The 15,797-nt window shown below is 41.1% G+C and overlaps 1 protein-coding gene and 1 long non-coding RNA gene across 4 annotated transcripts in view; one reads left to right on the top strand and one right to left on the bottom strand.

Annotated features, from left to right (window-relative positions):
* LOC309352658 overlaps window positions 1-15,797 on the bottom strand; it is a 70,157-nt gene that overhangs the window by 29,963 nt on the left and 24,397 nt on the right. The gene's annotated exons all lie outside the window — the stretch shown is intronic.
* CCDC125 (coiled-coil domain containing 125) lies at window positions 1,486-14,335 on the top strand. 3 transcript variants are annotated; one of them, XM_081880852.1, is made up of 12 exons: window positions 1,486-1,640; window positions 4,746-5,043; window positions 6,734-6,792; window positions 7,208-7,294; window positions 7,671-7,748; window positions 8,649-8,734; window positions 8,832-8,914; window positions 9,913-10,028; window positions 10,657-10,764; window positions 11,930-12,104; window positions 13,427-13,560; window positions 13,663-14,335. In XM_081880852.1, the coding sequence occupies exons 2-12, from the start codon at window positions 4,758-4,760 to the stop codon at window positions 14,002-14,004; spliced, it is 1,554 nt and encodes a 517-aa protein (XP_081736978.1). In that variant the 5' UTR covers window positions 1,486-1,640; window positions 4,746-4,757; the 3' UTR covers window positions 14,005-14,335. The 3 variants fall into 3 exon arrangements, with proteins under 3 accessions (XP_081736978.1, XP_081736977.1, XP_081736976.1); XM_081880851.1 differs by having other exon boundaries at window positions 4,683-5,043; XM_081880850.1 differs by having other exon boundaries at window positions 4,628-5,043.

The raw sequence follows: 15,797 nt of genomic DNA, 5'->3' as shown, positions 1-15,797 counted from the left end.
TTATTCTATAACTTATCTCCATAATATTCTCCTATATGTATTTTACTGCTGTTATTACTCCAAACCTACTTACGTTTTAACATGTTTACAATAATTTTTTTAATAAGCTGCAAACATGTTCCAGTCCTTTAAAAGCTCATCTTGATCTCTAATTTTACTAGTTAAGCTTGCTAGTTGGCAGTTGAAACTGAAGGAATATGCTCAATCTTCTAGGTCATTTATAAAATCTTGAGCTGTTGTCACTACATACTGATCTAGATGGACTAATGATCTAATGGTGTAAGGCAGCTTCATACGATTAATTGCCTGAATTTAGATAATCTCCCTTAATTTTTTTTGCATGAGATTGCATTGTATCAAATGCTTATTCGGAACCACCGTTCAAGGCACAACATGCAGATGAAAATGCCTGATAAAAAGCTCTGGAGGTGCCCTCTAGATATTGAAGCCTCTGACTCCCATCAGTCCCAGCTAGCATTTCCTGTAAGGGAAGATGAGAATTTCAGGATTGCACTGTACGGTGGTACCTCTGGTTACGAACTTAATTCGTTCCGGAGGTCCATTCTTAACCTGAGGCGCGCTTTTGCTAATGGGGCCTCCCGCTGCGTGTGCGCTTCTGGCACACGATTTCCATTCGCATCCTGGGGCAAAGTTCGCAACCAGGAGCAGCTACTTCCGGGTTAGCAGAGCTCGTAACCCGAAGCGTTCATAACCAGAGATACCACGGTATTGGCACCAGTGCTGGATTTACGTATAAGCTAAGCAAGCTATAGCTTAGGGCCCCACTCTCTTGGGCCCCCCCCCAAAAAAATAAAGGGGAAAAAACCTGGATGTACTGGTACATTTCCAAAATATAAGATAAAATACTAAAACAAAACCTACATACAGCAACAGTGTTTTGTGTTGTGTAGCTCCATAAATTATCATATAGCATATATTCAACACAAAAAACATCGACAATTTGTTGTTGACAAAGGACAGCTGGACATACAAAGGGCCCCATCAAACCTAAATGCGACCCTGATTGGCACTGTATTTGGACAGGAACATAGACACCAAATATGCCTCTCTGGGGAGGGTATTCCATGAGGACCTCCCAGGTAAACCACTTGCTGTTGGACTATGACCTGGGAGGCTGGGGTTCAAATCCCCACTCAGCCATGAAGCCCACTAGGGCTGACCTTGGGCCAGTCGCTGCCTTCACAGGGTGTTTGTTGTGAGGATAAAATGGGGAGAACCTTGTACGCCCCTTTGAGCTCCTTGGAGGAAAAAAGTATAAAAATGCAATGAAATAAATACACCCCCCCCAAAAAACCCACTGCCTCGCAGCAGACGGGTATAACTTAGTGTCAGGTACCATTTCTTCCTGCTGCAAGGGCACAGAGGCTTGTGGGCGGCGCCTTAAAAGCTAATGGGCCAGTTAGATGGATATTTGCAACAAGCTTCTTATATTACCGTGCCCACTCTTGACTCTGCAGGTTCCTCCTCTAGCTAGCTGCGGGGAAGGGAGGGCTAGTTGGGGTAGGCGGGCAGGTGAAGCCCTGCCCCGGAGGGAGGCCGGGAGGAACTGAGGGACGGACCGGGAAGGGCGACGGCTGGACTGGAGGGAAGGAGGAAGCCCTGCTCGCCTCGCCGGCCAGGTGGGTCTGCGGCGGGCTTGGCTTGCGCGCGGAGGCCCGCAGCTCTGGAGGGGGAAAGGGGGGCCGAGGAGGGGCCGAGCCGTGGGGCGTCGGGGTTCTGTGCAGGTGGCGCGGAGGGAAGCCCGGGAGGCTCGCGCTACGCGCTCTTTCGTGAAAGGAAATAAATAAATAAAATGTTAAAAAAATGTCCTTAGAGACCAACTAAGTTTGTTCTGGGTGTAAGCTTTCGTGTGCATGCACACTTCTTCGTAAAGCTTCGCGTTCTCTTTTTAGTCAGAACTCGCGTTGGCGGGAGCTGCGTGCGCTCGGCTCAGGCGCCCTCTGAGATTTTGCGTTGCCCCTGCGACTCCGACGGGGAGCTTTCCTTGCCTTTCTTTCCTGTACCTTTTAATATTGGTGGCAAAGGGAGACCTTCAGCAGACCACAGTTTTGCCCTGTATGGAGACGCCAGTGATGCTCAAAGCTGCACCTGTTGAATGTTGGTTGGGCATGCAGCTTTTTAAAGAAAAGGGGGGGAAACAGAAGAGAAAGCCCTGCTTAAGGTGTTGTCATAATTGATTGATAGAATCACAGAGTTGGAAGGGATCCTGAGAATCATCTCGTCTAACCCCCTGCAATGCAGGAATATGCAGCTGTCCCTTAGGCAAGATCGAACACGCAACCTTGACATTGTCAGCATCACACTCTAGTCAACTGAGTAGCTACCCATGAAAGAGATAATTAGAGGATAAGTTCTTTATTCTGGGAAGCCCTAAAATAAGTAAAGGGGACCCATTATATGATTCTGCAGCGATAAGGTATGTTCTGTAATCTTGGGTCCATGCATTTCTGGCTTTTCTGCCAGCTGCAACTGTACATAAATATGAAGAATCTTATAACTGTGTATATTCTAAATATAAAATGCCTGTTGCTGTATAGTTATGCAGCAATAAGGGATGTTTTGCAATACAGTGGTACCTTGGGTTACATACGCTTCAGGTTACGTACATAGTACCTTGGGTTAAGAACTTTGCTTCAGGATGAGAACAGAAATCGTGTTCCGCCGGCGCGGCAGCAGCAGCAGCAGCAGGAGGCCCCATTAGCTAAAGTGGTGCTTCAGGTTAAGAACAGTTTCAGGTTAAGAACAGACCTCCTGAACAAATTAAGTACTTAACCCGAGGTACCACTGTATTAGATTTACCATGGAATGTTAAGACATCAGGAAGCCGCCTTATAATGAGTCAGACCATGGGTCCATCTAACTCAACATTGTCTGCACTGATTGGGAGCAATTCAGGATTTCAAACAAGCCTCTCTCCCAGCCCTACCTAGAGATGCTGGGGATGAAGCCTGGGATCTTTTGCACGGAAAGCAGATGCTGTATCACTGAGCCACAGCCACTTACCTGCCAGCTATATAAGTAAAGGTAAAGGGACCCCTGACCATTAGGTCCAGTCGCAGACAACTCTAGGGTTGCGGCGCTCATCTTACTCTATAGGCCGAGGGAATTGGCGTTTGTCCATAGACAGCTTCCGGGTCATGTGGCCAGCATGACTAAGCCGCTTCTGGTGAACCAGAGCAGCTCACGGAAACGCCGTTTACCTTCCCGCCAGAGCTGTACCTATTTATCTACTTGCACTTTGTGCTTTTGAACTGCTAGGTTGGCAGGAGCAGGGATTGAGCAACGGGAGCTCACCCCATCATAGGGATTCGAACCGCCGACCTTCTGATCGGCAAGCCCTAGGCTCTGTGGTTTATACCTGCAGATAAATATGCTTTGCTCATTGTGTACTTAATAAATATAAAATGCTTGTTGTTTCAAATATAAAACTAACTGTGTGGCATTCTAATGAGAAATGAGCAGTGCTTAATGCTTTTTGTTGATACAAGTGTGGTTCTGATAACCCTAAGGTTGCAGGTTTGATCCCCGTATGGGACAGCTGTATATTCCTGCACTGCAAGGGGTTGGAGTGGATGATCCTCCAGGTCCCTTCGAACTCTACAATTCTATGATTCTGTGATTCGATGTTTCTAGACTCAGGTGGCAGCCGTGTTGGTCTGAGGCAGGCAAAATAAATTTTAAAAATTTAAAAATTGTCCAGTAGCACCTTAGAGACCAACTACTACATGTTAATGAACTAGCTTCCTTCCCTGGCACCCCAAATTAAGTGTGCCTAAATTGTAAGCATTATGGGACAATGTATACACAATGTTACTCATGACCTTGGTTCATACTGTGATATTTACACAGATGTGTAGAAGACAAGCTCTTCCTATCACTATATTTATGTCTAAATCAGTCTCTAAAGGGTAGGTGAACAGAAGTTCCATTTTATTTTCTTAAAAACAAGCAGCACACATTCAAAATGGTTTACTAAAGTTAAATGTCCGTGTGCAAAAACAGCATAAGAAGACATTTTTAATGAAGAGAGGGTTTTCTATAAATGCTTCCTCTTAACATTATTTGCTAAAAAAAAAAAAAAAAAAAAAGCAGCCAAGTATTCAGAGTTCCTTTGTGAGGATGTTATAAATGGCTGGATTCTATTAAAGAGAACTAGGAAAGCAATAACATAGTGTAATATGCACGTCTCATACAAGAACTCAATTCCGCGTAGGTCTTGATGTGACTTTTGCAGTTGTTGGATTGTAAGTTAAACAATGCTTTCTTTTTTATTACATTTTAAAGTAAACAAAGTGGCTGGGTGTGTTTATGGTCCTGCCAGCAAGGCATAAGATTACACTGATATGCTTTTAAGTTCTTGAAATCTTATTTTGCAGTCGTGCTTTGAAATCAGTACTAACAATACATGTGTTTAATTTGCAGGAAATGCTTCCTGTAATTAGTAATCTTTTCGACAAGAAGCATGGGTTATTTAGGAAAATCTTAGTACAGTGTAAAAAAACTATTTGCTGCCGTCTAGAAATGGCGGAAGTGGCTTTTAAAGAAACCGAGACATCTTTAGTTTTGTTATAACATAATTATTCGTTTTTATTAATTTTTTTTCCAGCACAACTTTCCCTGACGTGTTTGTGTTTAAACAAAGCTTTTGTATTTAAACAAAGGCACTGCTAGCTTGAAATAAGAAGCTATTTGTGTTGCCAATGAGTGAAGCAGTGTCATTGCAGAACAAACTGGGTATGACCTCAGAAGGTGAAGATGATGACATGGCATGTGGAGATTTGGGAAATGGACTCATTAGAAGGCAAAGTGATATGTATGAACCAGAAAGCTTCGGCGCACACCCAGGTATGCCTAGAAGAGGTTCAGCAAGGAAAAGCTTCGGTCCGTTTATGCTGCCAAAAAAAGGAGAAGAATGTGATGCAACAGTTTTTCGTTGCTCAAGGTGTAACAGTTTGAATGACACGTCAGTCAAAAAAATGGGAATCAATGCATTTCGTAGCTGCAACCGACAAAACAGCTCTGGTAAGGTTTTAGTTCAATCCAAACTTTTGGACCATTTAGTATTCTTCATACAGCACGCAAATGTTGCTATTAAGATACTTAATTCATAAACGTCTCCAGAAGCATGTAAGTACCACAGAACAACAAATATAGAGCAGCAGGCGAAACAGTTTATTGCACCACCTAAAATGCTGGTTTCAAATTTTCAGTTATACTGAGCTTTTCACCTATTCCTGTAGGTGTTCAAAACAAAAATAAGGAATGTAAGATATATGTATGATGGATAGTGTTGACCCAGTTGTGTGTGCTTAAGCATGTTGACTTAAACAGAAGCTATAATAACTGAATTCAAAATATTAGACCTTGCATGTCTACTGTTTTACGAGTTTTCCTGTAAAAAATGAGAGATTCCAGTGTATCACAAGAGAGGAGAGGAGGCAGCATTTAAGGCTTTATATAAGTTGTAAACAGTGCTGTACAGGGGACTGGTGTATCAGTCAGCACACTAAGCACTTATTTGTTGACTCAGCCATTTGGGTGCTAGGCTTCTAATGATGTAGCCCAGCTTGTAGACTCCAAGCATGAAAGAGATTAATGTAGTCTCATTTATCCCCAAGGCCTCAGTGTACAGTAGCGTCTCACTGGATTGTAACATGAGTGAGAGTCCATTTTGGGGAGGAAACTCATTTTTCAAATATTCAAAACAATAACTGGATGTTGCTGAGGAAATACAATTTCCTTCTCCCAGAAAACTATTGCTTCCAGCGCAAGTTGGAGTTCTGTATGGATTATGACTGTGCAAGTGTTGCAGGCAGTTATTTTGAAATTTGTCCTTTGAGTATTGCATTCCCCCACCTCCTTGTTCCTTTTTAAAAGAGGTCAGCTGCTCTCTGGTGTTTCACTTTCTTGCTTTGCCTTTTGGTGAACTCCCCTCCCCACCTCAGTTTTACTTTTATTTTATTTTAAGGAATCTCCATTAGAGTGCATGTCCCAAGTTTTTCTTTTGTTTATACATCTCTTGAAACATAGTTCCACGCATGCATGGAGACATGGATGGCTCATCCCGTTTTGCCACCTGAGGTAAACCGGAAATTGCTGCCTCCTGCCCCATCTGCTGAATGGGCTCAGCTCTCACCACTTCTGCTGCTAGAACACTGCAGCTCTCACCAAAGTTGGTGGGAGCCAAGCTGTTCCACAAAGCGTTCTCTGCAAACCAGAATGCCTCCCTCTTGCCAGTGAGGGGTGTGTGTGTTTGTGTGTGTGTTCTGGAAGCAGTAGTGTGGACAGAGAGCCATCTCTTCTGTCTCCATTGCCTGAGTCTGGTGCTTTACTGCACCTCATGTGCTGGACAGCTCAGCATGGAGACTAACAAATGTGTGGTTAGCCATTAAATAAGTTAGTGTTGATTTAACTTTACCTTTTGATCTAAAGTTCTTTTGCATCCTTCCCCCCCCCTCCACCATTAGGAGATGCCCAATGTGGTTTTTTTCTCTCCTTCCAACAATCAGATGCTATTTCTTGAAACTTAAGAAGTGGTGTATTAAATGCTTATTATATAAAAGTGGAAGGGGAGGGCAAATTACCATAGTTTTGAGAAACAGCTGGTGCTTTTCAAGTTCTTTTTTTAACGTTTTAAAAAAGCACTTAAAAATAAGCATGCCATCCTATTAGTTTCAAACCAGGACGCTCTTTCTGTTATGAATGCACACAGAATCTAACTCTGAGGCATCAAATGAAGAATTAATACAACACCTTCAAGAAGCTGAAGAGGTAAGTGCCTGTCTTGGCAAGACTTAATTTGGAACCTTATTTTTCTCATTAATAGGATGTTCCTAGACCCAGAAGCAATAGCAAATATGGGGCATGGTGTTGAGAGAGTAGTAGAAGTCCAGCTTCACCCATATTTGGAGGAAGTGGATTTTCTGGATCCATTTCGGTCTGGCTTTAGGCCTGGTTATGGCATTGAAGCCGCCTTGGTTGCCTTGGTTGATGGTTTAAGCAGGAGCCTCTCCTGCTGGCCAGGGAACTCTCCAGAACAGTGTGGGAGATGGTGTGGAGATGGGGCTGCAGCCTGAGGGAGAAATCCTTCCAGTCACACAAGCGGGTGTACCATCCACACATAGCAGAAAGTCTCTGTATGATGCCAATATTTTTGTTTACTCAACGTGACTTTATTCGTACCCAGGAGATAGAAGTTTTAAGAGTTGAATTGGAAGCATCTCAAAGACAACTTGAAGGCAAAGAGCAAGCACTAAAAATTCTGCAGAGCATGGTAACTTGCTAATATATATGAATTTACATGAAATTTGTAATGTAGCATTTTTCAAATTGTACATGTACTGTTATGCAAATGAGACAGCTGTTCTTCACCGTTATGGTTTTATTACTGATGTTGGTGACCAGTTCCTTAATTGATGCAGAGGCAGTTTTAGGGTAGCGTGACCAGTTCAGATGTGCTGGGTTCTGTGCTGCAGGGGGAGCCATAACAGTGTTGTATTGGAGTGTGAGAGGCAGTGGGGAGCCTCTGAAATTTGAGAGCTCAAAGTCTGCCACTGATTGATACATATGTTTTCACTTTTAGTATGATCTGCAAGACATAATATTATGCGAGACATAATAGTTCAGCTTTTAAAATTTTTATTTCTCAGGCAGTGCTGGATAAAGCCACTTGTCATACTAAAGCGGTGTTTAAAAAAACAGAGCAGCAGAAGAGAGCTTTAGAAAAGGTAAGACTATACCTTATTCTTTCTCTGAAGAGGGGCAAAAATAGCTGAGATGTGTATGGGATTGCAGCCCTAAAGCAAAAATCCAAAACATACTTGATTTCAAGGGACTAAGCATGCTTAAGACTACAACCCTTACTGGGCAAAAAGATCCACTGAACACTGCAATTTACTTCTCAGTAAATATGCATGGCACTGCACTGCACATCTTTGTTGAATTGTCTTTTATTTACAACATTTTATTTAGTACAGTTGTAATAGTTTGCTGGAATACTTATTGGAAAAGATGTGTCTGGATAATTCGGAGATTTCAGAGCACAGAGTTTTTTTATTCCATGGGAAGAACTGTTTGATTCTTCTCTTTTAGCGAACACTGTGCCCACAGATTTTCAAGTTTTTCTCCACAATAGTGAAAACTAGAAAATCGATTTTCACATTAATGCAGTAGACTGATGGCATGAATGTGTGGATACATAGAACATTCCTAGACATTTTGTCTTTCATCAGTAGTTATCTAAAGTTGCTGACTCAGTATTTTTAGACAAACAATTGACTGCAATCCTAGATTTCATCAGGAAAAGTGAACAGGAGAGCACTAAGTCCACAGTCAGGGGTGTTTAGAATGTACTTACCGCCCAGCAGAACAGGCAAGCTGGCTTGTGGTTGGCTTTTTGAACCAGGTGATTACTTGCAATAAATTATTTCCAAACATTGCCAGTTGTGCACTGGCTGTTTCTTGCCAAGTTAAGGCAAAATTATATGATCTTGGAGAATAAATTTGAGCAGTGTGGTTATGGGATGTAGGAGGGAATTCGATCCATCCTCACAACACTAAGAGTATAATGTTCAAATTATGGAATATTGTCCTTCTTTCTTCTAATATTAACATTTTACTGTTTATAGGAAATAAATGTTCTACAGTGGGAAATAAAAATTAATCAGGAGAAATTCAAAAATATAGAAGAGTCTTGGGCAGAAAAATATGACAGGTATATATACCAAAGTAATACCTTAGTTTTGCAATATATAGAAGCATATGTTTGAGGTATGATTTAAAAACATGTCATTTGTTGCCATTGTCAACAGAATTTATTGTGAAAATGCTGCACTTAAGGAAACACTGAAATTGAAAACGGATGAAGTTAAAACACTAAAGTCTGAAAATGAATGTAAGTATGCTCCACCTTTTTCAGTTCTTTGCCTTTTAAAGAAATTGTTTCTCGCCTTCATCTTAGATGCAAAAAAGCAAAGACTAATCTTGTTTGAAAAGTGTACTGTGTTCAGTTTAACTTTCTATGATGCAGAATATATTAGTCCAATATTTATTGTTTTTAGCCAAAGGCCATTGCATTATAAGTCACAAAAGAAACAAGATATTCCAAGAGTAAGTTAAACAAATGTATTTTCAAAAATGCAAGTTGTTAAAACAGATAATTGTAAAGTTCTTCAAATCATTTAGACATAATGTCTTAGTCTTAAACTTTTGTTTGTACTCTTGAAAGGATTTCAACATCATGTCGCGCTTAGAAGCATAAGGTTGAAATTATGCATTCTTACCCACTGAATATACTGGAATTTAGGATTTTGCATGTTGCATTGATGCAGTTAGCAATAAGATTAGCATTGTCATGTACTCACCTAGGTAGCCTAGGTGAGGTGGCAAGCAGCTGAAAGTCACCTATTGAGCTTCATAGCTGAGAAGGGATTTGAACCTGAATCTCCTTACTCCTAATCTGTCATTCTAAGCAGCTACACCATCACTGGCTCTCAATGTTTAATATTGCCTCTGGCAACACTTATTGACACATTATTTCAGCATAGTTTAGTAAACCACAGCTTTGAACCTGCTTCAAATGCAGAATCTTCAGTCCATAATATATGAGATTATAAAACTAGTGCTTTGTAAATAGCCTTTTCCTCCTTAGTGTGTAATCTCAACCAATTCCACAAAATCTGAGACTGGGGAAGCTTCCAGCATAAACTTGTGGGCGAGCTTGAGCTCTTTGTTCAGAAATTAAGCTCCTTTATTTTGTGTATACCCCACAAGTTAGTAAATGAAGAATCAAACCCTATTAAATTTGAAAATTATGTAAGTGAGGATTTGAAGCAAAAGAAGCTGATTGGAAATTTCACAAACTGTTTCCTTGCTCAATATTTAATTTTACAGTTTTGGAACAACAGCACTTGGAGATTCTCGCTGTCCTAGATACAAAACAGCGGAAGATTGTTCAGGAGAACATGTCCCTTAGCAAGAGTGGTTTTACAGAGATAACAGGACTTGAGGTGTGTATATTAAAATTGCTTTGTTTGAGTCTTTTGCTGATACCAGTTACTTTGAGAATGAAGTGGAAGGGCAGAGGCTTCAGTTCTTTGGGCTACTATTTTCCCTCCTCCATTTGGACTTGGGATCTTATCCAGTTCATGAAATACCATTGCTCGCTCGCTCTTTCTTCCTAGACCAGTCTGCCCCAAGCTGATCTTCTACAAATTTTTTCGAGCTGTGAAAAGGAGAAATTGAAAATAGACAAGCCCAAGAGCTCATAATGAGTTTGATACTGATTTTAGTTACAGTAATGCAATGTTGGGGCTGGGTGGGGGATAGGTGAGAGGTGATTTTTCGTTGATCCCCACCTACACTACCTGATAATCTTCCCATGAGAGTTGGAGGATACTCTGGAAGAAGGTGCATGAGGCAGAAGGGGAATCAGAGAAAATCGTCTCTACCTTTCATGAATGGGAGCTTCTATTAGATTGTAGTAACTTCTGGAAATGGAAGCAGTCCTTCTGTTCTAAAGGGCCGCTCTGGATCCAAGCCAGTAATATGACTTGTATGAAGATGTATAAGTCTACCCTTATTCTGTGTTTTGTAAAAAAAAATCAATAATGGAATGGTGTGCATTTGAATTTGAAGCTGGCAGTACTTGGAGCCTGCACTTGCAGTGGTCTTGAGGGAGAGCCATGCTCCTGTGCAAAAATGTCAGCGGCGACTCGAAAACAACTGCTTCAGCTCAAACAAGAGGTATTTATGCTTGGACTGAAAGTAGCATTGTTGTCCCTTTTAATGAAGATGTGTAGAAGGCACTTGCCACGTGTAAAATTGTTCAAAATGATGTAAGCTTAAAAATATAGTGCTTAGGCAGCTGATTTGTCAATGCATTTTCCTTTTTATGATGACAGATATCTAAAACTTGTATTATTATTATTATATATTATTTATATATGTACTGTATACATATTATGCCCAATGCATAAGAGTATATTTAGACAAGGGTAGCCTATGAAAACAAAATGGGATGGATCCAAAGATGGATCTTTCTTGCTCAAATTTAAGGGTCAGCAAACTTTCAGCAGGGGGCCAGTCCACTGCCCCTAGACCTTGTGGGGGGCCGGACTATATTTTTTGGGGGGTAATAATGCAAGAGCACCACGAGCCCCGGCGGCTGCTTACCTGTGTCTTGCAAGCGGCAGGGGCTGGTGGTGGTAGCAGAGGTATAGGGACGATGAGCGGCACACGAAAGGGCTCCGGAGAGGGGCTGCTTAAAATGGCGGCCGCTCAAGCGCTGCTGCTGCTGGCACCAACAAAACCCAGCCCCCTTCCTCCTCTAGGCAGGGCAGGGAGGAACCAGGAGGAGAGAGAAGACTCAGAGAGAAGACTCTGGAAGTGTCCCAAAAAGTTGCCTAGGTTTGGTAGCCAATAATTGTTTATAGAAGTCTGTCTGTCTCTGCTTTCTTGGTTGCTGTTTCACACAGAGAAAAAGTGTGGGTGTGTTTGCTGCCTAAGCAGGAGGATTTTATAGGGAGCAGTAGTAGGTGATACTTATTTTTGCAGCAACTCTAGTACTCTTTACCATTGATTCTGCATCCGAGCACAAGGTGTAGCCCAGTTCCATGGTAAACAAAGAACAAAGTGCCTCTCTGTGTGGACAGCCACTTTTATTATTGTTTTTGTTGTTAAATGTCAATCCTGTGGCAGAGTATACTAGAGGTTTTCCCAGTCGATTGTTATAATTAAATTTTCTGGTCACCTAGTGACAGTGTGTATACCTCTACTTCATTTGGGGAAGCAGTTGCCATACCAATGTACTGGGACCGAATGACTAAAAAAACTCCAAAATGTGGATTCATTCACTCTTTTTTTGAACGTCATCTGAACCTTCTCTCAATCTTAAAAAACAACAACCTAGTTTGAGCTTCTGAAGAAGAGTAAAGAAGAAGCATATATTATGGCAGATGCCTTCAGAATTGCATTTGAGCAGCAGCTGATGCGGAGGAGGGACCAGGCTCTGGGACTCGCACAGATGAATAAGATCTGCAGAAAAGACAAGAAACGATCCAACTGGAAAAACATAAAAGACGATGGTAATTTTCTCCATGCTGCATGATTCTAAGTGGTGCTGAAAGCAGCCCGGAATTTGCAGTTTTTGTTTTGAATAAAACCTATTCGAATAAACCTAAAACCTACTGTTTGACATACATTTGCTGACCTGAATTTCATAGTAGCTAACCGTTCTGCATGCATACAGAGTAGCAAAGCAGTCCCTACCAAGAGAATTTAAGGCTGGTTCATGCATGTTAATTGCTTGATTACTGCTCATCTCATGAAGAGCAGTAGATCAATGAGCCATCACAGATAACATCAACAAAGAGATAACTTTTATATATCACCTCAAAACACAATGATCTTGTTCAAACATCACAGCCAAAGTTCAGGATATCTTATTTGAAACCTTTTGGATCTCACTTATTCATTATCTGGGGAAAAGTCTTTACAGGGAGGCAGCTATGAAAAATGATGGAGTAATCTCTCCAAACTGGTGGTGGTGGTGTTAAATATGCTGGATTATGTCCAATAAAATAAATGTCAAGTTAAAAGACCATAGGAAGCATTTTTCTGGCACATGTATAATTTGCATGTGGTGATATTCAATATGATAAAAGTGTGATCTTATGATTGCAATCTGCTTTGAAAAATGAATATTTTGAATGATGGGAGAGGATTCATCCACCAGTGAGTGAACTAAAGTAATGAACAGTTTGTTTCCTTTTTGGAGTTCATATAATTTTCTCCCAGTTTATTGCAATTTCTCCTCCCACTTTCAAGCACCTGCATACATTTCTTCTCTTCTCACCCCTGTATTATTGCCTTTCTGGTGCTGATAGGATATTGGAGCATAATAGTAGAGTAGGGGTAGCCAACCTTTGGAGCGCCAATCATCCCTGGCCTTTGGTTTTGCCAAGTGGGATTAATGGGAGTCCGAGCCCAACAATGTTTGGAGGGCACCGCATTGGCTATCCCTGTAACAGACTATGAATAACTATTTTAGAATGAGGATTCAAAACATGTTATCTAAGATCAGCATATTTTGGCCTTCATTACTAGCACTCCACTGTTCTCCGTTTATTCACTTTAACTGCAGAACATTTTGCTCTATTCTTTTTCTTCTATCTGTGCTGGTTATTATTTTGTCCATTAAAAGTGTAGCAGTCACACTAAAAAGCAGGTGTACTTTTGGAAGCTGGATTATAGATGTGTGCCGTTTATTTTCGTTTGGTAACAGCCTCAGTTTTCCAGTGGTATATTTGTGTTAGGCTTAATTTTATTTGGACTTTAAAAAGGTGGTGGTTGTTCAGAATGTCTCAAAGATCAGGACTTAAATGTGAATGTTATTTTCCCTCCTCAGGTGCTTTCACATTTCAAGGGAATAGGAAAAGCTTGGGGCGAAAGTTGACGGGCATGCTTGCTTCTGGTGCTGACAGCAAGAAAATAGAAGAATTGGATAATCCACAGGAAATCATTAGGATGCTGATAGACTTGGTTGGTAACTTGTATGGCTTCATAGAGGACATTATTAATGGTGTTCTTTTATCTCTGTAAAAATAAATATTGTTTATTTTATTTTTTAATTGATTTTTACAGCTGAATGATAAGGAGGAAGCGTTGGCCCATCAAAGAAAAGTTAGCTATATGCTTGCTCGTGCCCTGGAAGAGAAAGAAGATAGTTTGCAGCGGAATAAGGAAAGCGAATTTTCAGAAGAGCTTGCTCTTAGCAGTAATCAGTGCAAAGATGATTCAGAGCCCCCAAAGTCAGCTCTTCCTGTGTGTTCGAGTTGCCAGACACACGGTGCTCAAGATTGCTCCTGCTCTATTTCCCACACATCTCCCACCAGAATGCTGAACTGTACGTCTAAAAGTCCTTGTTCCCCAACACTTGAAGAAAATTATGTGCATTTGACAGAGGAAGCAGCTGATCAAAACTGAAAATACTGACTGCTCTACAGGGGAGGGTAGAGCCTAGAAGAGCATGGGTGATGACAGAGGCAACACACCTCTTTAATGCTCAAGACTGATTTAAGATTCATATGCGCTTGCGTGGATGGGCTTTCAATTGACTTCCAGGTCCTTCATCACTATGATACATAGAAGTCAACAGGCAGAAGTTCTTGTGTGTCAACAGAGCCTCTGGTTTGGGCTGTAATTCTGTCATCATAATTCAGGGAACCTTTTTATTAGAGTGATTTTAAGCATTTTTCACCAATTAAATTAAAATAATTGCAAAAAAAACCTAAATGTGTTTTATACACTTAATGTAGATATTTGTAAATAGTTTGCTTGTACGTAATGCCTGTGTATTTTATGCTATGATGGAATTGGGGGCAGATGTATTTTTGAAAGCACTATTTCACGATCGAATGAACGAATTTATATGCTATGGGAATGTTTACTGTAAGATAAAGAGATTCTGGGTTGTGTATCCACATACGTACATAAGGACTAGATCCACTAAAATCAGTAGACTTTTAAGTCCATTAATTTCAGTAGGTCAGTTCTGATGTGTGGTTTAGCAAGTTGGGTACAACTTTTTTCTCTGCTGATCATAAATTAATGGATTCCCTGCTATTTTAAAAATTAAGTACCGGTAATGTCATTTATAATTTAACAGTGTGTCAAAACTATGGGCAGTATTCAACTAAATAAAAGTGAAAATGCAAGGATTAGAACTAGTGTAAGGAGACGACTCCCCTCATGTACATCCCACTGCCCCCAAATTAACTCTAGAGGCTTGGGGAACCTTCAGAACAGATTGGGGGGCAGAGGGGGGGAGATTTTGTTGTACAAGGATAAATCCTGTGCTGACAGAACAGTCTCCTCAGCACTCATACACCCCTCATTTTGACATAGTCACATGTATTAAGGAGAACAAATCCCTCCCCCAACTGGGGAAGGGTAACATTTTTACATGCTAGAGACTTTAAAGTGGCCTTAATTTAAGACAGGGATAGGCAACCTAAGGCCCGTGGGCTGAATCCGGCCCAATCACCACCTAAATCAGGCCTACGGACGGTCTGGTAACCAGCATGTTTTTACATGAGTAGAATGTGTCCTTTTATTTCATATGCATCTCTGGGTTATTTGTGGAGCCTGCTTGGTGTTTTTACATGAGTAGAATGTGTGCTTTTATTTCAAATGCATCTCTGGGTTATTTGTGAGGCATTGGAATTTGTTCATCCCCCCCCCCCCCATATAGTCCCGGCCCCCCACATGGTCTGAGGGATGGTGGACCGGCCCACGGCTGGAAAAGGTTGCTGACCCCTGATTTAAGATACTAGCTATAATGTTAAGTCAACCACACATTTAGATAACGAAACACATTTAGCACTTCAGAATGGATAAACCCACAGCTTTTGGCAGTTGTACCAATCAAGTTTTTGAAGCCAATTTTCACCGTAAAAGCTGCTGCATGCTCCCTTGTACACAGCAGTCTTAATTTTGAAGCTAGATTTGTTTTCTTTTGGAGCCTAAAGCTCTGGTCTCCTGCTGCCATTTTAATCTGGACTAACAAGCACATTTAGATGTAATTAGAGCAGCTGTAGATCTTAAAGCCAAGGACCGGTTCCAATTTGTCCCTGTAACTGTGACAAACAAACTACAGGGAAAGCTCTTCGGCAGCAGCCAAATGTTGTGAACTAAACAAAATGTCTTGTTTGTCTTCACTCATTATTTGTATGTGCTGAGAGGATACAAAACGGGGGGGGGGGGGACCCAACCAGAAT

This window comes from Podarcis erhardii (genome assembly GCF_964252035.2).
Source record: "Podarcis erhardii genome assembly, chromosome: 11".
Lineage (NCBI taxonomy): Eukaryota > Metazoa > Chordata > Lepidosauria > Squamata > Lacertidae > Podarcis > Podarcis erhardii.
Note: the sequence above shows the minus strand (reverse complement) of the source record. Positions and strands in the feature narration are given on the sequence as shown.